The following is a 27,151-nucleotide window of genomic DNA, read 5'->3' as shown; positions in this document are numbered from 1 at the left end:
TCTAAAATGTGTTTGTACTTTAGAGATGCTAAACCAGTCTTAGAAGGCTATATGGATTCAGATATGGCGGGAGATCTTGATGGTAGAAGATCTACATCAAGATTTCTGTTCACTTTTGTAGGGGAAGCTACGTCTTAGCAATCCAAGCTGCAGAAGTGTGTTGCTTTATCCACAACCGAGGCAGAGTATATTGGCGCAGCAGAAGCTGGGAAAGAGATGTGGTTGAAGAGGTTTCTCCAAGAACTAGGACTAAAGCAAGAAAAGTTCACGGTACATTGTGATAGCCAGAGTGCCATAGACCTGAGCAAGAATTCTATATACCATTCTCGTACGAAGCATATTGATGTTCGGTATCATTGGATACGCGAAGTGATGGAACAGCAGTTATTGGAACTGATCAAGATCCATACAAATAAGAATCCAGCTGACATACTTACAAAGGTGGTCTCGAGAGACAAATTCGAAATTGCAGAGACATTGCAAGGATGGATTTCAAGTGAGAAGTCAGTCATGCATATGGGTATGGAGGGGAAAAATTGTTAGCTCCAATCCATGTGCATGCAGAGGAGCGAGTCAAGGAAAAATGGTGTACGAGGACCTCCACCACAAGTGAAGGAAGTTTGAGCTGGCATCTCTCCCTTCTCTTCATGTTCTTGCCATTGTTGACTCTCACCAATAAAAAAAAAAGGTGAAAATTTTGGGTGAGTTTGTATCTCTCTCTCTCTCTCTCTCTCTCTCTCTCTCTCTCTCTGTGTATATAATAAAGATGAGAGGGAAATGGTGAGTGGTATCATCAGAAATTTAAGAGATAGAGAGCTGTGAATTCAGTGAGAGTATTTCTCCTTCTTTGTTTTTGTATTGCTCTGTTTTAATGAAATTTTCGTTTCTGTTCCGTGGACGTAAGCATTGGGTTGAATTATGTAAATATTTGTGTCTCGATTGTGTATTATTATTTGTTGTTTATTTTATGAGTGTCCATAATCCTACCATTCATATCATGTTAAGTTAGCGGTGAGGTAAAGAATTTTTTTTCTTTTTATCAAGGAGAGAAAGACGTGTGATGTTTATTAATTGTGTGTGCGGACAAACAAGCATTTACTTTTGACGTAGAGAATAGAAGTTTAGAATTAAATTGTCATTTATTCTTCTATTTGTATTTTTGAAGTTGCTACAACGTTTTTTAAATGTTACGAGATGAGACTCGAACTTGAACATTGATTCAATAAAAAAAACACTTCATTAACGTGTCAAATCTTGATCAAAAAGGCAAGACTCACCATTTTATTAGCTCCATTTAATTTGATGACACAATTAACCAAATTTGATTGATGGGGACAATACATGGTGAATGCTAAACTTTGCTTGGTTTCTCATTTCTAAAAACACTTTTTAAAAAATTTTATTTTTTTATTTTTTGAATTTTTTTTTATTTCTGTTAAATTTTTTAAATATTTTAAGTAATTTTTTTTACTTTTTAGACATACCTAACATAAATATACTTAAAAATTAAAAATTTATGAAATTTTTTTTTTAAAAATTCACTAAATACCCAAAAAAAAAAACGAGAATTTAGTATATTTTTTATATTTTTATGTATTTATTAATTTTTTAAAATATTTTTTCACAATTTTTTTATTTTTTAGATACATCTAAGTAAGGTGCATTTAAAAAAAGTAAAAAAAAATGTTAATTTTTTTAAAAATATTCACTAAAAACAAAAAAATACGAAAATAACAAAATCAACTTTTAAAAACTTAATCCAAAAAATTCAAACTAAACACACTGAATAGTTTTGATCATCATATGAGAGCACTGCCTGAAGGTTAATAAACCAGGCTACAAATTTCATGGTTAAAAAAAAATGGTAAATTAATATGATTCAAAGCCAAACATGCAGTTTTTCAATGCATGTTTCAATTCTAAATTCACTACAAGAAAAGTGAGTTTATGAGACGGAACTATTTATGACGGTACACTTATCGTCTCAAAAAGTCATTTTTTGCGACGGCAGAAAATGCCGTCTCAAAAAAACAGAATATTTGCGACGGTACTATTTATCGTCTCAAAAAATGAGAGTATATTGTCGCAAATACTCTCATTTTTTGAGACGGCAAATAATGTCGTCGCAAATGCTCTGCTTTTTTGAGACGGCAAATGGTGCCGTCGCAAATACTCTGCTTTTTTGAGACGGCATTTTCTGCCGTCACAAAAAAGTGACTTTCGTGTTTTTTTGTTTTTTGTTTTTAGTGAATATTTTTAAAATTTTAAATATTTTTTTAAGATGCACCTTACTTAGATGTATCTAAAAAATAAAAAATTTAAGAAAATATATTTTTAAAAATTAATAAATACATAAAAATACAAAAAAAAATGTATTGAATTATTGTATTTTTATTTTATTTTTTTTGTATTTTTGGTATTTAGTGAATTTTTAAAAGATTTTTTTTTTACAACTTTTTTAATTTTTAGGTGTATTTATGTTAGATGTGTCTAAAAATTAAAAAAAAAATACTTAAAATATTTAAAAAATTCAATAAAAACAATATAACACAAAAAACAAGAAAGTATAATTTTCTCAAAAGAGTTTTTTGAAAACTCTAACCTAGTATAGTGATTATGGTTTTGAGATAGCTTCATATATATACAGTCACAAAATGGTTTGAATAAATTCAACGGTATTTTTCTGTCGCAAAAAAAATAAAAATAAAAACAATGTCGTCTTACTCTATTGATATAACATTTCTCTTTTCATTCATTTTTTCATCTTCCTGTCTCTCTGTCTCTATCTCTCTCTCTTATCTTTATCTCTTTCACCCATCACTCTTCTTTCTCTGTCTATCTGTTTCTCTCTCTCATTTTCTCTCTATGTCTCTCGCCTATCTCTCTTCTCTCTATCTCTCTCATCTGTTTTCTCTCTTTGTCTCTCTCGCTTATCTCTCTTCTCTCTATCTCTCTCATTTCTTTTTTCTCTCTCTCTCTCTCTCTCTTATCTTTCTACCTCTCTCTATCTCTCTCGCTCATTTCTCTTCTCTCTTCGTCTCTCTCTTTTTCTGTGTCTCTCTCTCGTTCATATCTTTTCGCTCTATTTCTCTTTTTTTTTGTCTATCTCTCGCTTATCTCTTGTTTCTCTCTCTTTTTCTATCTCTCCCTCTATCTCTCTCTGTCTCTGTCTCTTTTTCTGTCTATCTCTCTCTCTCCCTGTCTCTCTCTCACTCGTCACTCTTCTCTCTCTCTCTCTGTCTACTTATCTATTTGTCTATTTATCCCTCACTATGTTCGCCTTGCTCACTCTCTTACTCTCATTTTCTCTATTTATCGAGTTCTTTCTCGATTTATCGATCCACTATAAGAAAATACACTTTTAGCAACCACTTTGTCTCTCTCTCTCGCTCATCACTCTATCTCTGTCTCTCTCACTATCTCTCTTTCTTACCTGTCTCTCACAAAATTAAAATATTATTAAAATATTTAAAAAATTGATTTGAATTAAGTTTTGAAAAGAGTTTTGAATTATATTATTGGTTATGAGTTTCGAAAAGTAATGATTATATTTTGAATTGAGTTTTGAAAAATGGATGTAAAATTATGATTTGAAAGCTCAAAACAAACACCATACTTAAATCAATGGGTGGAACTATGACCACTACCACTACCACTCTCTCTGTCTCTTTTTTTTTTTCTATGTCTCTCTCGTTAATTTCTTTTCACTTTCTTTCTCTATCTTTTAGTTTATCTCTTGCTTATCTCTTGTTTCTCTCTCTTTTTCTGTCTATCTTTCTCTCTCTATCTCTCTCTCTCTCTCATTCATCACTCTTCTCTCTTTCTGTCTGCCTGTCTGTCTGTCTGTCTGTCTGTCTGTCTCTCTCCCACTGTGTTCGCCATGCTCACTCTCTCCCGCATCTCTTCTTTATTTATTGAGCTCCCTTTCGATTTATCGATCCACTACAAGAAAATGCACTTTTAGCGACCACTTTGTCTTTTTCTCGCTCATCACTCTGTCTCTTTCTTTGTCTTTCTATCTCTTTTCTCTATTCATCTCTCACTCATTTCTCTCTCCCACCACCCATATTCTCTACCACATTTATCACTACTGCAAATGTTATTCAACTACCACCATTATTCTCTTTCTCTCTTTCACTCATTACTCTTTTTTCTCTGTCTGTTTGTCTATCTGTCTGTGTGTCTTTCGTTCATCTTTCTTCTCTCTATCCCTCTCATTTGTCTTCTCTCTCCGTGTCTCTCGCTCATCTCTCTTCTCTCTATCTCTCTCATCTCTTTTCTCTCTCTGTCTCTCTCACTCATCTCTTTTTTTTTTCTCTCTCTGTCTCTCTCGCTCATCTCTTTTTTTTTCTCTCTCTGTCTCTCTCGCTCATCTCTCTTCTCTCTATCTCTCTATTTTTCTATTCTCTCTCTCGTTCATCTTTTTTCGCTCTCTTTCTCTCTCTTTTTGTATCGCTCATCTCTTGTTTCTCTCTCTTTTTCTGTCTCTCTCTATCTCTTTCTCTCTTTGTCTGTTTGTTTCTCTCCGTCTCTCTCTCTCACTCATCACTCTTAATAGAAAATATTTTTCATTAAAATATTATCTTTACTTCTACCAAATAAAAAATAATAGTAATAATTTCTCATTCATTAAATATTCATTTATGATGAAAATGAAAATTATTATTTATTTTTTTTATTATTTAAATATTCATTTATGCTGAAAATTATTATTATTTAAATATTTTTTTTCCCAATCCCACCCGCTCGGTTCCCCATTTTTTTTCCATTCTCACGCCCCCCAAAATCCCCAATCTCTTAGAACCCTAATCATCTCCTCACTCTCTCAGTCTCATCTCAAGTTCAACTCATCACTGTCTCTCTCTCTCACTCTCTCGTTTCGTTGTTCTTCATATCTACACCGATCACTCTCTGACTCTCTCGTTGTTCATCTCATCGCACCGATCATCGCACCGCCGATCTACTCACAGGTAAACTCTCTCTCTCAATCTCTGTCTCTCTCTCTTTCTCGCCCCGAACGTTGTTTTTTTTTTTTGCTTTATATATATATATATATATATATATATATATATATCAGATATCTCTCTGATCTGATCTGTCTTCCTCACTCTCTCATCTCATCAGTCTCACTCTCTGGTTTTGCATCTCTGCACCGATCGACTCACAGGTAAGCCTCTCTCTCTCTCTCTCTCTCTCTCTCTCTCTCTCTCCCTGATCTCTCATCTCTACACCGATCGAACAGATCTGTTCTGTTTGTTTATTTTGGACCAACAGATCTGTTCTGTTTGTTTTGGAATCTGTGTGTTTGTTTTGTTTTGGAATCTGATCTGTTCTGTTTATTTTATTCTGCACCGATCACTCTCTGTCTTTGTTCTTAAGGAATTTGTTGAATCTGTGTATATGTATGTTAATCAGATTCATGTTGATTTTGTTCTTAAGAAATTTGTGTATGTATGTATGTATGTTAAGAAATTTGTTTGAATTTGTTCTTAAGAATTTTTTAGAAACGTGAGAAACCCAAATTCGAATGAGTTGGTGAAAGTAGAACAAAAACTTAGAGGAGGGAGGGCAATGAATAGCAATGGTTTGCTTTGCCCAAGAAAATGGATTGTGAGATTGACATGTTAAAAGGTGAATGAATACTAGTATTATGTGTGCAGGCATGGAGTGAAGCAACCAAGAAACCCATGGTCAGATGGCCCAGAGTACATCACACAGTGTCACATCAAACCCGGAACAAACTACACATACAAGGTCATATTTTCCGATGAGGAAGGAACTCTTTGGTGGCATGCCCACAGTGACTGGACACTGAGCAGTGTCCATGGTGCCATTGTCATCTTGCCAGTAGAGGGCACCACTTATCCTTTTCCTGAACCTGATGAAGAACAAATCATAGTACTTGGTATGCCTTTGTTAACCATCAAAAAAAAAAAAAAAAAAAATTGAAGCAATTAACCATCAATTTGAACTAGCTTTTTTACTATATATTACATGTATATGTATGCATAACATTCTCGATATTAGCATCACTTCTAGCTTCAACTAGATTGTAATCTTATTGACATTGCAAATTTTTTCTGGTTCACTTCTATTATATATTTACGATTTTGTTTCTGCAACCCATCTGCCTCTAAGTTGTTGCAATGTGTTTCTAAGCATGTCAACTGTTTGATGAAATACTTCAACTGAAAAGAGTTTCTCAATGTTACTATGAAAAAAGATGTGAATAGGAAAAATAAAATAAAATAAAATTACTGGTCTACTTATCAAATATTTTGCATGAAAATTTAAATGTCATATGGGTAACACTAAAACATCTTAATTCAAACCAAAAGAGTGTAACTTCTAATGATCTTCACAGGAAATGGCAGAACAAGAAAAAACAGCATTAATAAGAAAGGAAAATTCAAGTATGTATGCTTATTATTAAATATTTTATATGGTCAAAACAAAATAAAAGCTAACCTAGATATATTAATAATGTTGTGCAATCAAATGAATCCCTCAAACTTGATCAAGTATAGCAGCTGTGTCATAAAGCTTTATTAGATTAAGTACAATTTTATTCTTATACTCTCTTCAATTGTGACTATTTTTTTCCCCTAAGATATTCAGCAACTCTCTTTTGTATTTGCAGGATCTTGGTTTACTTTTGATTTGAACAAAAAGCTTCATTATGATCAGGACTTGTGTATGTGAAGAACTAATCTTTCTTTTTGCACTTTTTCCTTCTCTGCTTTATTTTTGTTTCTTTTTCTTTTTCTTTCTAAATTTTACCTTTTCTGATTATATGAATTTGGATGGCAGGTTGGTTCTTGGGTATGCGTACCCTGCCTTTGAGTGTTTCAAAACCATGGAAAAGAACAAAGTTGAGAAGGCAGAGCTTCAATTTTGGTGTCAATATTGGTAAGAAACTTCTTTATTTATTTATTTATTTTTTTTTTTTGCAGTTGGAGTTGACTGAAATTTGTTTTCATTTTTTAGATGTGTATTTAGTTCTTCTAAACCCATCAAATTTCATTAAATGATTATTTTTTAGATTTATATATTTACCTAACCAACATCATGGTCATGGAAGAAAAATGGATGATGCTAATTTACAGGCATGAGAAATAATCTGAGATGGTCCAATTTGCATTTGTTTTGTTATTAGATCAAGAATAAACTTATTGAATGGATACCAAGGAATTTTTTATTTTTATTTTTTATTTAGCCTAGATCCTGGAAACATGAGTTGTAGCATCAATGCCCTGTCTACTGGGTCAACTCCATTGCTCAGATGCGAACTGCTTTGAGAAGAAAACAGTCGGTACAATGTGATGAGAATATTGATTTCCAGTGTGGTTGGTGTACCAAAAACAAAGAAATTTAAGGGTATCCTATAAAGATTCAGAGAATATAGAAGATAGATCTAGAAAAACAAACAGGGATTAGAGAGAAAAAGGAAGAAAAACTATTCATCTCCTTTACCAAGATATGCCAAAGTGTATATACTAACACAGTACAGCTATTTATCTATATATTGTCCTCTCACCTACAAGAACTAAAGTGGTTACAACTAAAGCAGTTACAACTAACTCTAGTACAGTTAGTTTTAGTTTCTGGTGGGTTAACATATCATTTCCCCAATCGATCCTCTTAATTATTATTCTTCTTATTGGAGATTTCACCATTTCCCTGTAAAAAAAACAAGTCAAACATAGGAAACACATGACCTAAAAAGAAAACAACTCATGAGTCTTCAAGTTTTAGTGTCAATATCAGTATCAGTACATTAGCTACAAGGCGCTTGATTCATATTTATTTTGCATTTCATAGGTATGAGGAAGCAAGGAGGAGGAAAAGCTGCGAAGTCAGCGGGAGGATTTCAGTGACATGGTTGCCGAGGTGTGCATCTTTCACAATCTTTCTGATTTTGTACTTGTTTTAATTAGTATTTATGGACACTTTTGTTCTGATGAGGTGGAATTTTTCAGAATGAGAAGAAGAGGAAACGGAAAATGCAGGAAAAGGATGGAAAATCGAAGAAAAAGGATTTCAAGTTCTAGGACGTGCTGCTGGTTTTGTGATCGGAATGTTAGAATGCTAGATCCATTATGCTTTTCTTAGGCACCTGTAAATTTTTATCATTCGGAATCGTAATTGTTGTGTGTCCATTGCCAAAAATGTAGTCCCATTCCATGGAACCAAACACAGCCTTGGTGTTATGGGTTTGGTTAATGAGAAATTTGTTGGTGATTTTATATGCTGCTACTTTCTATTTCCCCATTGCTTAGGATGGAAAATATGTTATATATTAAAGTTGCTTGATGGATTTCATGTTCCTGGTGTGAATGCATGCTTTTCCTCGAGGCCAGATAACCCGAATCATAGTTGAGACCAACAATTCTGAATGAAAATAGTTTTTAGAAATGCAGGAAAACAATTGTATACACAGCTCATAATTTTTAGAAATGCAAGAAAACAATTCTGAATGAAAATAATTTTTTTAGTTATTTTTCATTTAATACGGGCTATTTTCATATTTTTAATAAATTTATTACAGTTTTTTTTTTTTTGAGACGACAGCGCACACACCGTCTCAAAAAGAAAAATAGAACTAGGGTTTTTTGCGACGGTAGTAATGCTGTCGCAAAAGATAAGGCATTTGTTGAAAATGAAGTTTTTTAGTGACGGTGTCATTTGCCGTCACCAATAGTACTTTAGCGACTGCATCAAGTGCTGTCTCAAATAACCCTTTAGCGACGGTATTTGTGCCGTCGCAAATAACTCTTTTAGTGACGACAACACAGTGCCGTCTCAAAAAAATTCAAATTTTCATGTGTTAATGGCGACAACATTTTTCCGTCGCAAAAAGGTATTTTTGCCGTCGCCTTTTTTTTGCGACAGCGTTATATCGTCGCTAAAACCCTTTTGCAACCCTCTTTGTTGCGACCCCCACTTGCCGTCGCAAAAGGCCAGTTACTGTCGCAAAAAATCTTTTGAGACGACGTTTTGAGCATTTGCGACGGCATTCTACAGTCGCAAAAATGTAATTTTTTTGTAGTGATTATTTCATGGTTCAATACATAATTTTATAATTTCTATTATATTTTAAAACAAAGCCGAACCGAATTACAATTCGTTAGGTCGTTCTGTTTGATTCTAAAATTTCATTAATTTTCTTTTTTATTGAATCATACTCACCTATAAGGACTCATTTGGGTTTTTTTTATTATTGATTTTTTAAATTTTTTATTAAAAAAATGCATAAAAAATAAATAAAATAATTTAATAACTTGTAAGAGCATCCGCATTAGATGATGCAAAATAAAAAAAAGGTAAAACATAACTAGTAAATCATCAAATCCTTTCTCCATCAGTCTCTACAAATTTTTTGTAAATTAATTTTTTGTTAAATTTGCTACAGTACCTTAACAACTTTAAAGATGCATTGTTCATTGGCTACATAATTTTTTATTATATTTTCTAGAGCAAAACTGGGCCAAAATCTTTAAACCGGTCATCTACCCAATGTCTCTCGGATATCCTACTGGACATCCCGTGAGTGCCTGTAACAGAAGGAGAAAAATGCCCAAAATTAGTTTAATCGGTCGACCGGCTGGTCAACGGCAATTTTTTTTTTTTTGTTGCATTTTTTAAGAATTGTTTGGGTGACACCTCATCAATTTAATATTAAAAAAAATACAATAAGAAATTAATATTTTAATAAGATTGCGTTATAATAGAGAGTTTGATGCAGTGAAAACTAAAAAAGTGATCAGTTAAAATAATAAAAATAAGTTTTGAGTTATAATTTGATTAAAAATTTATTAAGACTGATACAGATGCTCTAATAAATTTGTCTCATTTTCCAAACAGGGGCTAAATCTGCAAAAACACAAAGAAGGTCCAGGTTTTTACCCGACCCACATGATTGATAATAGGATAAAAGGTTCGGGTTGGGTGGGAAACCATCAAACACCAGACCAGAGGTCATACATGACGTGTAGATGATGTTGTAATGCACATATAAGAAATAATAAATTAAAAAAACAAATAAGGAAAACAGTTCAATATTTAGGGCTCGATTGACATGTTTGAAAAAAGTTAAAAAGTCACTATCCTATTTAAATCAGATTATCTTATTTAAGTCATATCAGTTCTCTAACACATCATTTCAAACTTAACCCAAATTCAACTCATATTTTATAAAAAGTCAAAAAGTACACTTATTTAAATAATTCCAAACAACTCCTAAATAATAATAATTAAAAGTAGTGAAATTATTACAGTGTTGGCCCATAGTTGATTTTGGGGCAGAAGATATTACAAAAAGTTATAAAAATAAAAAATAAAAAAAAACGAGAGAGAGAGAGAGAGTCCAAGAACAGGAGTCCATTATCTGAGGCCAAGAGCAGTAGTGGGGGCCCAGTAACATGGGCCCACCCCACTACCTTATAGACTATAGTGTCCAAAACCAAAGCTCTAGTTGGCCCCGGCTAAATAGTTTTTTTTTTTTTTTTTTAATAATTCGGTGATAAATCCACTTTTATCGATGTATATAAATATTAAATTCAGGGGGTTAATTTGTTTTGGTTTTAAAAATATGATTAATTGAATATATTAATGAAAAGTACAAATTATTGTTTTAAAATATATTTTTTATTTTTACTTTTACTCTTACAGAAAACTATTGTTTGGTTTGAATTTTCTGAATTAAGTTTTTTAAAAATTGAGTTTTTTTATTTTTCGTAATTTTTTTTTTAGTGAATATTTTTAAAATTTTAAACATTTTTTTACTTTTTTAGATGTAACTTACTTAGATGTATTTAAAAAGTAAAAAAAATTATGAAAAAATGTTTTAAAAAATTAACAAATACATAAAAATACGAAAAATATACTAAATTTTCATTTTTTTTAATATATTTTTGGTATTTATTGAATTTTTAAAATATTTTTTCACAAAAATTATACTTTTTATGTGTATTTATGTTAGTGTGTCTAAAAATTAAAAACATTACTTAAAATATCAAAAAAATTTAGTTAAAACAAAAAAATACAAAAAATAAGAAAATATAATTTTTTGAAAATTATTTTCAAAAAAACGAAACCAAACAAACTGATTAATTTTACTCTTAAAAGTATAGATTACTTTTACTCTTATAAGAAAATATATTTTATTTTTTTGAATAAAGATTGGGACCCCCTTTCCCCACCCCTTTTGACCACCTTTCTTTTTTGATTGGTCACTTTTTCTTTTCTTTTTTCTTTTTTTTCTCCTCCTCCAATCAGCACCCGCCATGTGTGTGTGAGGTGGTGGGGGTTGAAGTTTGAGGGGGTCTAAATCACTACTGTATTTTTTTATTCCCTTATACTATCGTCAAATATCGCCATTGTCGCTGATGGTGACTTATTAGAAAATTCGTTATTGTCAGAAAAGTTGCCATCATCGAAGCTGTAGCTGATACTTGGAAGCAATGGTGAATAGATTAGTAGACACGTAAATAGATAGATAGACAGATAAATAGATCGATACGAGTAAATATTATCTTTTAAGAATAAAGCTTTGGACCCCAGTGGGGTACTGGGGTCCTTTCCCATTGGTTCAAAAAAATAGTTTTTTTTTTTTTTTTTTTGAATTTTCAACCAATCTCAGGCCGACACTTGGCACTGGGGGGTCACTGGGGGTCTGTAGCATTGCTGATCTTTTAAATCTTTGTTGCTCATATGTATAAAAAATATTACTCCCTCCGTCCCAAAATATTGGTCCCTTTTGGGGAATCCAACTTTTTTTGGTAGTACACTTATTGCATTTGGAAAAAGTTAATTTTCCAAAATTACCCTTTAGATAGTACATTTTTTGGGAATATCAATATCAAATTGTACTTTTTAAATTGTTTATTAATTTAAAAGAATGGCAAAATAGGAAATTTACATTATTTTTGTACTTGATTTATAAAGAGGGACTAATATTTTAGGACAATGAAAAATGGAATAAGGGACTAATATTTTGGGACGGAGGGAGTAGTGTGTTTGGTTTTAATTTTTTAAATTTAATTTTTTAAAAATTAAATTTTTTATTTTTTGTGTATTTTTGTTTTAGTGAATATTTTTAAAATTTTAAGTATTTTTTTTTTTACTTTTTTATATGCACCTTATTTAGATGTATCTAAAAAGTAAAATATTCATAAAAAAAATATTTTAAAAAATTAATATACAAAAATACAAAATATATATTGAATTTCGTATTTTTTTGTATTTTTGGTATTTAATGAATTAAAAAAAAAATTTCACGAAAATTATACTTTTTAAGTGTATTTATGTTAGATGTCTAAAAATTAAAAAAATTGCTTAAAATATTAAAAACATTCAGTATAAATAAAAAAATACCAAAAATAAGAAAATAAAATTTTCTGAAAAGTATTTTCAAAAAACTAAAAACAAACATGGTAAGAATTTGAAATAATTGCTGCAAAAGTTTTAAAATTTGGATGGTTGGTCCAAGTGCTTTTTTTTTAAACATATATCAAAATATTTATTTTTTGAATTCTTCTAATTTAGAAAATTTTTGAAAATAATTTATTTTTAAAAAAAATTAAAATAATTTTATTGAAGACAAAAAAAAAAAAAAAAAAAAAAAAAAAAAAAAAAACTTTTTTTCTACCCACCTTGATTGTTCCTTCTATGGGAAAGCCAGAAGAGCAAGAGTCCTGTTTGTATTGCTCTTACGGAAAGTTGTTGGCTGGCTTGGGCCCACGATAACCGACCCTTCCTTACACTTAAAAAATTGGTCAATTCAATTAAAAAAAATAATAATTTATGAATCTAACTAACTCAATTGATAATCAGAATTGGTACTACAAAGTTTAAAATTTAAGAATTTTTTTTTCAATTTTTAAAAAAAAAAATTAGAAATCGATTTAGCAAAAATATAATCATATGCAAAAGAAATATTTTGAAAATTTTAAAATAATTTTAGTCTCAAAAAGATAAAATCATATAAATTAACAATTGTTTTTTTTTTTTTTTGTATTCTTTTTATAAATAAATTTGGAAAATTCTATCAAAGGGTAAATAAGGGTTCATTTGGAAGTGTCTTTTTAGTGGGTGTTTGGAAAGTGAGTTTTTATGTAAATTTTTTTAGTTGTAAGATATTATTGGATAAAAAATTTTTAATGTTGGGAAGATAGTTAGGTTTTTTTGTGATTGGATGTGATGTTTATGAGAGAAAAAGTGAAATGATTATGGGGTTGGATGTGATATTTTTTTTGATTTTATAAAACTTTTATCTTTTAGTGGAAAAAATCAAAAAAAAAATCTGGGAACCAAATTCTCAAACACCACCTAGTGTTTTGTTTTTAATTTTTGGCTAGAATACAATGTAAAAAAAGCTGAAGGTAGCTTTTGATTTGATTTTCAAATCATGATTTCGATAAATAAAATTTAAATTCTTTTCAAAACTCTTTTTTTTGAAAAAAATTAATTTTTTTAATCCTGTTCTTTAAAATAATTTTTTATTTTTTATTTTTATTTTTGAAGAAAAACATTTTTTTTATTTTTTTGGATAAAATATTTTGTTATTTTTTTTAGGTATTGGCCAAATAATTTGTTATGATTTAGAGATATATATATATATATATATATAGATGATTCAAAAAATTTTAAAAAAATTAAAAAATTAAAAAATTTTAAAAAATAAAATAAAATATTTAAAATTAAAAATTAAAAAATTTTAAATATGCAAAAAAAAAATAGTGCACAAATATAGTAAATACAACGCAGATTAAAAAAATAAAAAAATATTTACAATAAAAAATTTAACCTAAAAAAATAAAAATAAATTTTTTTAAATATTTAAAAAAAATACAACTCAAATCTCATACCCAATCAAGTTTTCTCTTTTCAAATCTTATTTCAAAATCTTATATTTCAAAACACAACTCAAAACTCAAATCTCATTTCAAAAACTAAACCAAATGGTGAAGTGTTTTCGAATGACATTTTTATCATTTTACAAAAAAAAAAAAAAAATCAAAAAATTCAAAACATAAAATGAACAAGAAGAAATCTTTAATTTTTTTTGTATGATACTTTGACTTTTTAATATTTTCAGTGACTTGTTAACTAATTTAACTTGTCAAACAACACCTTACGTTTAGGGATTTAAGATTTTGGTTAAAAAGTCAAAAAGTCATTATAAATTATCCTATCATTCTCTATTTTTCTACACATGTTTTGATACAAAATTAAAAAGTCAACTAAGACCATCAATTCCCAAATGAGGCTTACCACAAGCAAAACTCCACAAACTTTAATTATGTATCACACAAAAATTCAATCTATCTCTATCGCATATACACACATTCTTGTAAGCCTAATGGCAAATCTATACATATAATCAAATTTGGCTTTCATGGAATTCAACATTTGGCTTACAAATAATGCTACATGTAGGACTGAGTAAGGAATTTGAGAAATCCGTAATTCGATTCAGTTCAGTCCAATCCGATAGGTTTGGATTAATTTTTTGAATCCGCGGTTCGGTTCCAGATTGAAGAACTAAAAATCCGTAGCCCACGGATTGGTTCCGAATTGAACCCCACGGTTCCGGATTGGAACCGGTCCGGACGGTATACAAATAGTCTATATTTTTATTATACATCATCCTCCATAGTATCTTCTCTTATTCTATATAAAATCTAAACTCAAACCTAAAATCGTATAATATGTTCTTTTATTACTTTTGTTTGTTAGTTTTTAATTTTAATTTGTAATGGTCTAAATACTTATGGTGAAACCAGTTTTCTTATGGTTGTTTAAATTCTAGAATAGTATGTCGCTATTATCGAAAAACATGTTGCTATTGTGGAACTAAATAACACTATGTTTATATTTTTATGAAATTAAGGTGTTATATATATATATATATATATATATATATTTGTTATTTAATTATGTGAATCCGTGATCCTAAACCGATCAAATCCGTATTTGAATGGATTGGTTCGGATTGGTTCCATGATTTAAACGAATTAGATTGGTTCCAATTTTTCAAGAACCGTAGATAACAGATTTGTCCTGATTTTGCCCCCCAATCCGGTCCAATCTGGACCATGCTCAACCCTAGCTATATAAACCATAAAAATGTTCAAAATTTATTTTACAATAGTAATATTACAGTAATTAAATTTGAATATTAATTTTAAATATTGTCTAATGTGTGTATTAATATATTTTCTTCAACTATTATTTTGTAGTATAATAAGCTCAATTTATAAATGATGGGTTTTTTTTTTTTTTTTTGAAATTTTTAGATAGATTACTTTTCTTTCCTTTTACCAAAATTACATGAAATTGATTAATTAGCTAACTTATAACTAAATAGTTATCCAATGTTCACTGTAATTTTTACGGGGAGTTTTGTCTAAAATCACATAAGCTAAACGTTATTCACACTTCACTTTTTCACGTCTACATTCTATATTTTGTAATTTCTATGGAACAATATAGAGGACAAATTACAAAAAGTAGGGTTTGAATAATAGCTCCCTGTCATATTGTTTTATTGGGTCGCATTCTAAATATTAAAATTTTATTACACATGTTGCATTTATAAAAAAAAAAAATATATTTCTTTTGAGATTTAAAAAAAATTACAGTTAGCCTTATACTTTTGGCATAATTATATTGGTCTCTATCGAAATTTTAATTCATATAACACTTAAGTCTTTGTTTTTTATGCCGTACGGATAAAAAGATAGTTTATATTTTCTACATTTTCAAAAACCTACTAATCATCTGTATTAATTTTGATTGCTTTTTTTTTTTTTTTTTGGATAAGTAAGTCATATTATAACCAAAAAAGAAAAATATACAATGAAGTTCAACACACAGCTTTTGATGGGAGCACAAAAATAAACAAAATAACTACTCCATCAAAAAACAAACTGAGCTTATAGAAAACAAGCACAACATTTCCAACAAAACAAGGATTCAGAATTTCCTTCTGGCATTCTTCAAGTCATGAAGTTTCGCTTTAAGTTTTCTTCTGTTATCCTCTTTTGAAGTCTCCCCATAACTAGGATCACTTGGAGATGGACTCCCTCTATTTCTCAACTCTTGACTTGAATCTCCATTTCCTAACTCGCCCATATCACCAAGGACATCAAAGGCATTAGATGTTGAGGGGATAGAAGACTGCGTCTCTCTCTCTCTTTGTTGATCAATGGCGTTGAACCTTGCCCACCATCTCTCCCCTTTTTCTTCACCACTTCCCATTTAGTCGGAATTTGTGTTTTAGTGTCCTTGACTCTCCACTCATGTTTGAAGGAGGGAGGGTTCAAAGACTTTGGCTTTTGAGGGCACAAATTAGTGGTATGGCTAAAAGTCTTACAACCATCACACCTTTGGGGCTTCCATGGAACCTCAACTTGAATCTCATATGGGTCACCATAACCAAGATTTATTTTGAAAGACTTAGGGATCTCTTTATTTGCTGGCACTTCAATACAAATTCTCGCAAATGTAAGTCTGCTTCTCTTGAAAGTTGGCTCATCCAAATAAAGAGGAGTTCCCAAGATGCTAGCTATGTAACCCAAACCCTCTTCACTCCAAAGTTCCAAAGGAACATTGTACAACTTCACCCACAATGGCACACTTGAAAATTCACACTTTGTTAGTTTTAGTCCAGGTTGCCATTTTTTAATAACAATCAATCTAGCCCCAACATAATAGGGGCCATCTTCCAAGATTGTGTCCATAGCCTCTTCACTTTTTACTTTAAAAATAAAAAAACCATTGTCAATGGAGACAACGTCCTCAAGCAAATTTCCCCAAAGTTTCTCCGCCCAAGTTTTCACATAATGGAAAGAGAATCTTTTATCAATGAAGTATCCAACCAAAGCATTTTCCCAATGAGAAAAGCCTTTTTTTGAGATCTCAATAGGGACATTGTAAATGCCATCTACTTGGTTCTCAATCTTATGGGCACTTATTTTATACTTCAATTTTGACACCTTGTTAATCTCTTCTTTAATTAAAGAGCTCCCAACTTGTAGAGGTTTACCTGATATAGCAAGTGTATCCAGACCTTCACTACCATCTTCCATATGTAGATCAACCGAATCCTCATTTCGACAAGCTCGCACGGGCTTATCACTCTCTCGTTGCTTGGAACCCATTACTTCTTTCCTTTGATCAGCACTAAGTGAATTTGACAACATCATTTCGTTTGCCACCAATGGGGACACAGTGGTCAATTTTGGCCACTGCTCAACATCAGTTAGTACTCTAGTTGGTGTGTTCCATGCATTAGGTGTTTGATGCTGCTTTGGTGATTGCTCAGGTGAGGCTTGCATTTCCACAGTCCAGCGAAACTGTGTTGTACCAAGATCACAATCACACTCAATTGAGCTATCCTCCGAATCTACGTCCCTCAATCCCCTCTTGTTTACATTTGAGGGCCCTTGCCACGGTCCCACAAAATCTCCAAGTGAAAGAGATTTGGGGGGGCCTCGAATGCGTGTAGACCGGCGGGGAAGTACATTAGGCATATCATCAGTAGATAGTTGATCCACCTGATTTACAAACTCCTTCAAAGATACCTTAGTCGAAGATTTGCTTTTTGATTTACTCTTAGCTAGTTTGCTCTTGGCTAGTTTGCCCTTCTTCAATGATAGCTTACTACCCTCTCTGTCCCTCTCATTGTCCTTCTCTTTCTCTTTCTCTTTCTCCTTAATCATCTTATGACAGCACAGTGACAAGGTTTCACTGGGGCATTTTTTCGAACAGGTAAAGGGCACTTCTGTGTTATTCTTCTCTCTGTGATGCCAACAGTGGTATTTAACCCAGCCACCGAGCAAAATCCAGATACAGGTTCACACACAAGCTCTCTAATCGCCTCTAATCTCAATAAATGCTGCCTTATTCCTGAAGCTTCGGTTTCTCAATTTCCTGGACGGACCGCAATGAATAGCTGCAATACCGACATGAACTGGAAGCAGAGTCACTTCAACTTTTTACCGTTGTGGGATAAAAACATCTGGATGCAACATACAGTTATGGGTGCTTTGACGAGAAGGAGTTCCGATCACGACCTCTACGAAAGAGAAACAGAACTCTAGGTTTTGGATCTGAGCTTTAATGGCGAATCAAATCGCGGCAATTCTGTGTCGATATTTAAAACCCTAGAAGTGATTTTCCGGAAACATAACTGACAGAGTGACAAAAGTTACATTTCTTTTCCATTTTGATTGCTTTAATTATACCAAACCTGTAGGGACCAATTGTATTATTTTCAAATCTAGGAAAGTTGAGTGTAATTTACCCAAAATAATTTATAAACTTTATATGTGTTTGTGTATTTCTCATGTCATGAATAGTTTTCATTGTATAAACCAACAAATCAAATAAATTAGGGGTTGTTTGGGGTATCTTAAATAAGTGTACTTTTTGATTTTTTGGACTAAAAAGTTGAGGAGAAAAATATGATTGTTTAGGATAACTTTTTGTTTTTTATGAAAAAATGTGTATTAAAATATTGTATAAAATGACAAAATTACATTTTTACCCCTACATGACAGAATCATCAGTGACAGGCGACAGAGGAAAGTACGATTGGGTTGAAAGGTGCATGAGGCTTCACGGGTACAGTTCGCCCGTGGGGCCCACCAAGGGTCCCATTTCGATAATCCGAACTGTTAATGTGTAGAACTTATTAAGTACTATATGCCTATAAAAAATCACTTTAATCGGATATCGATAGCTATGTGATCAAAACAATTTGGTGTGAAATTAATGGATGGTGAAAAATAAACGGCTGAATTTTTTTTTTGATTCGATCACATAGCTATCCATATCCGATCAACGTGATTTTTTATAGACATATAGTACTCGATGATTTCTACACATTGAACGGTTTGGATTATCAAAAACGGACCCGCGGTGGGCCCTCACGGGCCAAACATTGCCCTCCAACTTAATAAATATATACATCTAATTTTTTTTATGTTCATTTGAACAAACCAATAAGTACTGAACCATCAATCAGAAACAACGCTGTCCAGTCGTTGTTTGTATTAAAATATTGTAGAAATTAATTTTTTATATTTTTAATTTGTGAATAGTGATAATTTTTTAATTTTTTTAATAATTTTTTGACTTTTTAAATTTTTTTCTAGTATGCCAAACTAGGCCTTAATTTGGGATTACAATCAATAATCGACAAAACTTAGACTAATCAATTTTAAAGATGAAAGACAGTGATTAAGACCTAGGTTAAAACCGACAGGTTGACCCATAAATCATATCAACCAAGCATGCCGTTAAACTTTTTATTAGAATTACAAAATCACATGATAATTTTTTACTATGTTGTAAAAGTACTTTAACCAAAGCAATTATCTTTCTCCAAATATAAATTACTATTCTTTTTTAACTCTTTTTGAGTCTAGACTTTTATTCCTTATCTTTTATTTTTCCTTTTAGGTTTCAATTTCACATATGAGGTTAGTTTTGCCGACAAGTCAAACCCATGAATGATTAGGTTAATAAATCTTATAATTTTTCTTATTTACTGATGTGAATACATGAATTCTGTTTGAAATTTCAAAATTTATTATTGCATTACATATCAATTAATAGAAATTTATTTAAAATTTACTAGTTTAGATCATTTTTTTTGTTGCAATTCTTTGTAGGACTCTTAGAATTCGAATTCACGTTGATAAGTGCCCTTGTATCTCTCGGTAGGTTAGGAGTTCAACTTTCACTGCATGTGAATTTTCTTTTGTCATTTTAAGGGTATAATATATTTTGATGCATCAAAAAAAAAAAAAAATCTTATTTTCTATTAGAAACAACTGCTTGTTTTTAAGTTTAAGAATCTGTATTTCGATGCATAAAAATAAAAAAAAATAAAAAAAACATCTAATCACTTGTCAAAACTTTGATGGTTCACTAGTCTTTGTCTCGTGTTCTTTGCTTTTATTCTTTCAAAAAATTAGAACAAACACTTATTTGATATATTAGTTTTGTTTTTAAAAAAAATATAATTGATTCTAGAATTTAAAAATGAAAAATGATATTTTTACTTGTTTTAAAAAACAAATTTTCACTCTCTCCTTTCCTATCACCTCCGCCCACTGCTAGCCACTATCGACTGTTGACGATCTTCTGGCAAACACTAACCACCTTCCAACTAGTAGAAGACGAATTTATTATTTATATTTAGAAGGAAGTAAACAAATGTGAAAATGAAAAAAAGTAACATCAAAATCTTATATGAAAACGTTTAAGATTTTGGTTTAGTTTTCGAAACTTATTTTATTTTATTTTTTAAATTAAAAATCTTCTAACAAAGAAAAAAAATAAAAGTTTCATATTTTAAATTTCTAAAAATTATTTATGTCGTCAAAAAGAAAAAATTATATGAAAATAACGATTTTTTTTTTATTGTGTTTCCAACAAACTTTTTTCTGAATACTTTTAAAATAAATTATGAAAACTTTAACCATTTGAGATTGCTTTGCAACATCTTTCAATTGTTATATTATGATGAAAGAGGAGGGTTATAATATTCATAAAAATTGTAATAATTCACTATATTTCATAACTTTAATAATAAACGAAAGAAAGAAAAAAAATCGTCATTATCTTCACCAATTTGAAAATTGTTGGTATCTTATTTGTTTAATATTAAAGGAAATAACACATCAGTGTAAAAGTTAGAAAAAAGAAAATTAAATTAATGATAATCATTATAAATTCATATTTTTTTTTATCTATATATAATTATTTTTTTTAAAATAGTAATTTTCTCTTAATATTTTCGAACTAATTGATTTTATTTTATTTTATTGGTTTGGCGGTGTGGAAAGTAATTGATTATGATTGACGGGAGGCTAACAGAGCAAAAGTAAAAAGGTCTCCAGCTATACTCGCCATCTGATTGGACAGTGGCTGGGTCACACGTGCGAGACCTGAATATTCTCAAACTAAAGCTTATTTGAAGATGGTTACAACCAGTTTTTTAATTAAAAATTGATTAAAAATTTATTATAATCATTTTTTTTTTGTGAGAAAGGAAACCAAAAGACTCCTTATTGAAAGCAATTTTCTTTTGGAGAAATTCCTATAACTTACAGTATTGAAGTTTATAAATATTAATAATTAAAATTAATTTTTGTATAAATACGTAATAATTTTTTCAAATTATCACTGTTGGGTAATTTTCCTTTCATTTTTTTCATAATGAATTATTAGTACATGGCTTTAGGTAAATTATATTCATCTTGACTTTTGAAAAAAAATATAATTATTCTATATTTTAGATATAATTATATTAATTTTTTTTTCTTTTAGTAAGGTTAAGGAGATTGAAACTACTGAAATAAACAAAATTAAAATATAAATTTTAATATAAAAGATATGACAATAAATTATAAATACATTCCCTAAGATTTACTTAAAATACGAATTATCTCCTGTGGTTTGAAAAATTACAAATACCTCATTGTCAAAATTTTTTATTTAACAGAATTAATTAAAAAGTAAAATTTCTAACTGTTCACCTGGACAATAATAAAATTATTTGAATTATTAATTGAAATAAAATTTTAACATTATTAAAAACTATTAATTAACTTTATGATTTATTAATAAAATGACCTATTTGTTGTGAAATTATAAACCTTCTAGAACCACATGAGATAATTTATAATTTAAGTAAACCTCAAGGGGAGTGTTTGTAATTTACCCTAATACAATTATATGGGTTGAAATTAATTTAGATAGTGTGAAAATATAATAATAAACAAAAAAATATATGTACTTAATTATAAAAAGATAATAACATTATTTTTTTATCTATTAAAAAAATGATAAAAATTACTATTCTCATTATTAGGGTTGTGCAAAATATCACTTAATCTGCACCAAATCTCTCAATCCACATCAATCCGCCAATTAATTACAGATTAGTTTGATCAGCGGTTTGAAATTTACAATCCGCCTTCAAAACCACCCCGCCCCGCTTCGCTCCGCTATATCTATACATATTTTTTTTAACCCTTAATGAAATATCAAGGTAAAAATTAGCGTGATAAAGATTTAAAGTATGGAATTTATTGCAAATTATTTTTATATATATGAAAAATATTATATAAAATTATTTATATAAGAAATATTATACAAATTAGTATTATATATTATGCTAATACTTGATAATTTTTTAAGATTATTATTCAATCAATTAGAAAATTGAAATCGCCAAAGTCGCGGTTTGGTTATTTATCAATCCGCCGTTCACAATTTGGTTTATATCCAAAATTAATATGCATATAAAATAAAAAATATTTCAATGTTAAATGAAAGTTAGATTTGATGTATATAAAATTAGCAAATATTATGGAGTTATTATTATTATTTTAAATTAGATTAAATGAAAAGGTTAAATTAAGTTGTTTTTGACTTCGTTTGGGAAGTGGGTTGGCTTTTCGACTTTTTGAGCTATTTTAGCCTGGGACTAAAAAGTTTGGTTATGCATATAAAATAAAAAATATTTCAATGTTAAATGAAAGTTAGATTTGATGTATATAAAATTAGCAAATATTATGGAGTTATTATTATTATTTTAAATTAGATTAAATGAAAAGGTTAAATTAAGTTGTTTTTGGCTTCGTTTGGGAAGTGGGTTGACTTTTCGACTTTTTGGGCTATTTTAGCCTGGGACTAAAAAGTCTGGTTTGGGAAGGGCTTTTAGCTTTTTTGTGAGAGGAGGAATGTAATAATTATGAATTGGAAGTGATGTTTTGTCTTATTAGGCTAAAAAACTTATTTTATTTTTTATAGTTAAAATAGCCAAAAAAGCCTTAAGATTGGCTTCCCAAACGCAACATTGTTGACTGGTTTTAAATGACGTACTTGATTACTTTAAGGGCATGTTTGACTGACTCATTGAGGGGATTGGATTGTTAATGAGACCACTTCACCCAGGGCTTGTTTGGTAAGTCTTGTACTTTATTGGACTATTAGTTTAATGAGATTGTCAATGATGTACTGTAGTGGAATTAGTTTTTCCTTAAAAAGCATGGGATGGAAAAATAATGAGGGGATTGAAAAAATAAGTATATTTTTTTTGTATTATTATTATTTTTTTTAACCCAAGTGTAGCCTATTATTTGTAAAAAAAATAATTTATATTTGTTTTAGATTTTTTTTAAATATAGAAATATATTTTTTATTTTATATAAAAATAATTTAACAATTCCATCACTAACCATCTCTCCTACTACCATCAAAACAAACATACTTTTACTTAATCCCCTCACTAATAATTCTCATATTAATAATCTCTTCACTAACCATTCTTTCACTAATAATTTTATCTAATCTGATCTGCGAAACAAACATGACTTAAATGTTATTTAAAAAATTTTGTTAGTAGGCTCATTAAACAATAACATTTGTTATCATTTATTAAACCTTAACAAGTGCTCTCCAGTCACCTATTAGCATTTGATTTTATTATTAGTTATAAATTTTTGAATAAATTACATATACATTTTTTGATATTTGCTTAAAATATGAATTATTTTTCATAATTTTAAAAATTACAAATACTTTCTCATCAAAATTTATTACTTAACAAAATTAACATAAAAAATAAAATTTCAAACTACTCTCTTTTATAATAATAAATTAATTAAATTATTAATTAAAATATATTTTTAATATCATTAAAAAGAGTATTTATTATGTAATTAGAAACTTAAATAATGGAATGTAATATTTAAAACCATAAAAAAAAAATTTGTGTTTTAAGAACCCAATAAATGTATTTATAATTTATCTTAATTTTTTTTAAGGGTGCATTGTTATACACGTGTGGCACTTTGTCTTATAGTGGTTTGGATTTGACCATGATCAGCATAAAAGTTAGAGTTTCAATGGACTGTCAGGCACGTGATCTGGGCACCACAAACCTGAAAAAAATATTTTGTGATAAATTTTTATTTTATGATTTTAAGATAAATTTATGTGATACTTTAATTCATTAATTAAAATAATGGGATCTCATATTTTTTTTTTTTGATTTTTTGAAAGATAATTTAACATACGTGAATTGATAAATCGTGTGAAATTGTTAGAATGTGTTTTACATTGGTTAGAATTATCCCATTTGTGTTAGTTATAAGGTTTTAATTTTCCTTTTCTTAATACTCAGGTTTTAAGAAGAGAGTGAACTGAGTTTTTTAATTTGATATTAGAGTTTGGTTGAGCATGTGGCTGGTGTGCCGTTTGTTCGGCTAGTGTATGTCTTGGTTCAGAAGGGTGCGTTGAAACATGTCCCACATCGCTTAAAGTTGTCCCACACATTGCCTGAAGTTGTCTCATCTATACTAATAATAAAGTTTCAAATTCTCTCTCTTTATATCTGAATTTTAACTGTGCTTTTCAATTAAAATGCCAACAATACGATGAAGCCAATTCTCATCACAAGTGATCAAACAATCTGTCACTCTCTTTTGACTCTTTTTTAATTTTAAGGCTTGAATCCTAAGAATATGAAGAAATTTGCAAAGGAAAAAAAAATAAAAGAAATTTATAAAATCTTATTATTTTTTTATTTCCTTTCACAATTTTTTATTATAAATTTTAAATTCAAGCACGAATCCCATATTGATTAATTCTGGAAATAGGATGAGTTGGCATGAAAATAATTGTCCTCTATTGATCAATACAACCTTAGAAAAAGTATATATATATATAAATTATAATTAAATGAGTGGAGAAAAAACTAGAAAGTGGGGAATTTTTTATTCAAACATAAAATAAACATAAAACAAGACAAAACATTAAGAATTATAAAATAGCAAAAGCATGATTTGGGGGTATTGGGATCAGTTCTTTAGTTTGGATTATAAGAAGGGAGAAAAAGGAGAAAATTTGATTATTTTTGTTTCATAATGAAAAATGATTGATGGATTTGTTTATATTCTACTAAGATATGATCTTCCACTTGTCTAACAAGTGTAATTTCCTTTCTTCTTTTTATAATGAGAGAATTTGACCCTTATATACTTAGTTATTTAATTAGGAATAAAATTATATTAGTAATTTATCAACAAATAATCACATGATTTCTATCATAAATTATCATTTTGATTAAAGTTTTGTTTTTTAATTTGTCTAAGTAAATATTTTTTAAATTATGTTTTGGTTACATGTTAAATTATGTTGATAAAGTTATTTTCTATTATTGTATACTATCTAAGTATTGTTACAATTATTTCTTAAATTTTAATTAATGGGAAAAAGTAAGAAATAAAACTTTATTTGAAAACTGAGTGAAAACAATAACAATTTTAAGTTATATGTTTTATTTACATATATTTATGATAATTGCATAAGATTTAATTAAGCCCTTTGTACCATATTTATGCTACTTTTGGAAAAGAATTTAGGAAGAACAAAATGAAATTAACTATAAAAAAGATTACATTTATCTAATTCATTTTTTTATTTCCTTCACCAAACCAAAAATAATTCTCTCACTTCATGTTCTTTTCTATTTTACTTTCATTTTTGTATAAATGAAAAATATAAAGTACAACAATTTTTATCAACATAAAAATAAAAACAAAAACTTGTGAACTCCTCTCTCTCTCTCTCTCTCTATATATATATATATATATATATGGGTTAGGGCTTATAATCGACATTGGTTATATGAAAAACTAATTTCTTTTTCTGTTATCTTGTCTAATTGTTTTAATTTTATACTTTGACTTTTATATTTCATAGATATAGAGGAACAATCACTTAATTTACAAAAAAAAAAAACTAAAGGAGCTGGTCACTGAATTTTTTTTTTTTTTTTTGAAAAAAGGGAAAGTCTGTATAATTTGAAAATATCTAATACTAATATAGTAAAGAAAAACTTTGAAACCGTAAGAGGGTGATCGCCCCTTCGTACTCCTCTTAGTCCATTCTTAGATTTAAGCTTATCATCGGGATAATAAGGCCAAGTTTGGCAACCCAAACTAAGTACACACTTTTTATCTTTTTTTCATCATATCATCTCTTTACTTTTCTGCACATCTTTTCGTAAAAAGACAAAAAGTGCACTTATTTAGGTCATCCCAAACAACCCCTAAATAACTTCATAAAAATTTGGTCTAAACATTTCATTTTCTAACAAATGTTTTTGGATAATTTTTTCAAGCATCATAATATTGGTGAGATACAATAGTTTTTGATCAGCCAAAAACAGGGACATATTATTGATGAGAAAACCATACAAAGGTACATAATACATCAATAAAGAAGGGCTGGAGCTCAAGGTAAGCCATGTTGGGATCATCAAGAAGTACAATATACAAGTGCTCTTAGCAAATATTGCCAAATAAGCCATGGTAAAATTCAAGGTAATGTTTAACCCAACGACAAAGCATGAACAAGATGAAACCAAAAAAAAAAGAAAAAGAAAAAACACATGCTTTAATGGTTATAATATTATTCAATATGCAAGGAAACAACAAACCAAGTTTCAAAAAGATGTCCATTTCATTCGGCATTGTTAATTTTGATTAATTATTAGCATATAATGCTCAGGATATTGATAGTCATGAGCTGAATATTAGAAATAAAATACATAAAATTGTAATTCTAAACAGTTTTAAAGTACATTTGACTCTTTAAAGTAATTTTGCATTCCTTTCCACTAACAGTAACAGCCACTAAATATATGGCACCCTTTTGAATACTTCCAACATTTTCCAACAGCGTATCTTTGTAGTCCGACCAAATATCAACTGGGAAGAACCGGTCTACAACTTCTATCCCGTGATGAACGTACTCTTTGTCCTTGCCACCAACGAGCTTGAATCTCATTTTCTTTAGCATCCGAAACCGGTCGGACTGGTCAGGATCAACAATCCAGGTCTCAGGATTACACTCCCCAACTCCAATAAATATCTTGTCAGGTGTGGGGACGGAATCTGACGGACTATTATCACTTATGATGAAAAACAATATGTAGTGGACCACAGCTTCGTCTTTAGCATCTTGTCCCAATTGAACATTCCCAATTAATTTTATACTCTTAACCACGATCTTGTCTGATTGACGGTCACATCTCTTATTACCCAACTCAATACCATTAAGC

At 29.6% G+C, this 27,151-nt stretch overlaps 1 protein-coding gene across 1 annotated transcript; it reads left to right on the top strand.

The window, feature by feature from the left end:
- Positions 1-216: 216 nt before the first annotated feature.
- LOC145791858 (uncharacterized) lies at positions 217-8,248 on the top strand. Its single transcript, XM_082872314.1, has 6 exons — positions 217-503; positions 5,661-5,905; positions 6,641-6,694; positions 6,811-6,909; positions 7,822-7,890; positions 7,980-8,248. Exons 1-5 carry the CDS (start codon positions 217-219, stop codon positions 7,875-7,877), a joined length of 741 nt encoding a protein of 246 aa, XP_082728440.1. The 3' UTR covers positions 7,878-7,890; positions 7,980-8,248.
- The last annotated feature ends 18,903 nt before the right edge of the window (positions 8,249-27,151 follow it).

Source organism: Camellia sinensis, chromosome 5 (assembly GCF_055761805.1).
Source record: "Camellia sinensis isolate YWXY chromosome 5, ASM5576180v1, whole genome shotgun sequence".
NCBI classification, from domain to species: Eukaryota; Viridiplantae; Streptophyta; class Magnoliopsida; order Ericales; family Theaceae; genus Camellia; species Camellia sinensis.
This window is presented reverse-complemented; position numbering and strand designations above follow the sequence as displayed.

Coding starts and splice junctions, on each gene's coding strand:
- LOC145791858 (XM_082872314.1), top strand. CDS start 217: ATGTGGTTGAAGAGGTTTCTCCAAGAACTAGGACTAAAGCAAGAAAAG. Junction 504..5,660: donor GGATGGATTTCAAGTGAGAA/GTCAGTCATGCA, acceptor TTATGTGTGCAG/GCATGGAGTGAAGCAACCAA. Junction 6,910..7,821: donor CAATTTTGGTGTCAATATTG/GTAAGAAACTTC, acceptor TGCATTTCATAG/GTATGAGGAAGCAAGGAGGA.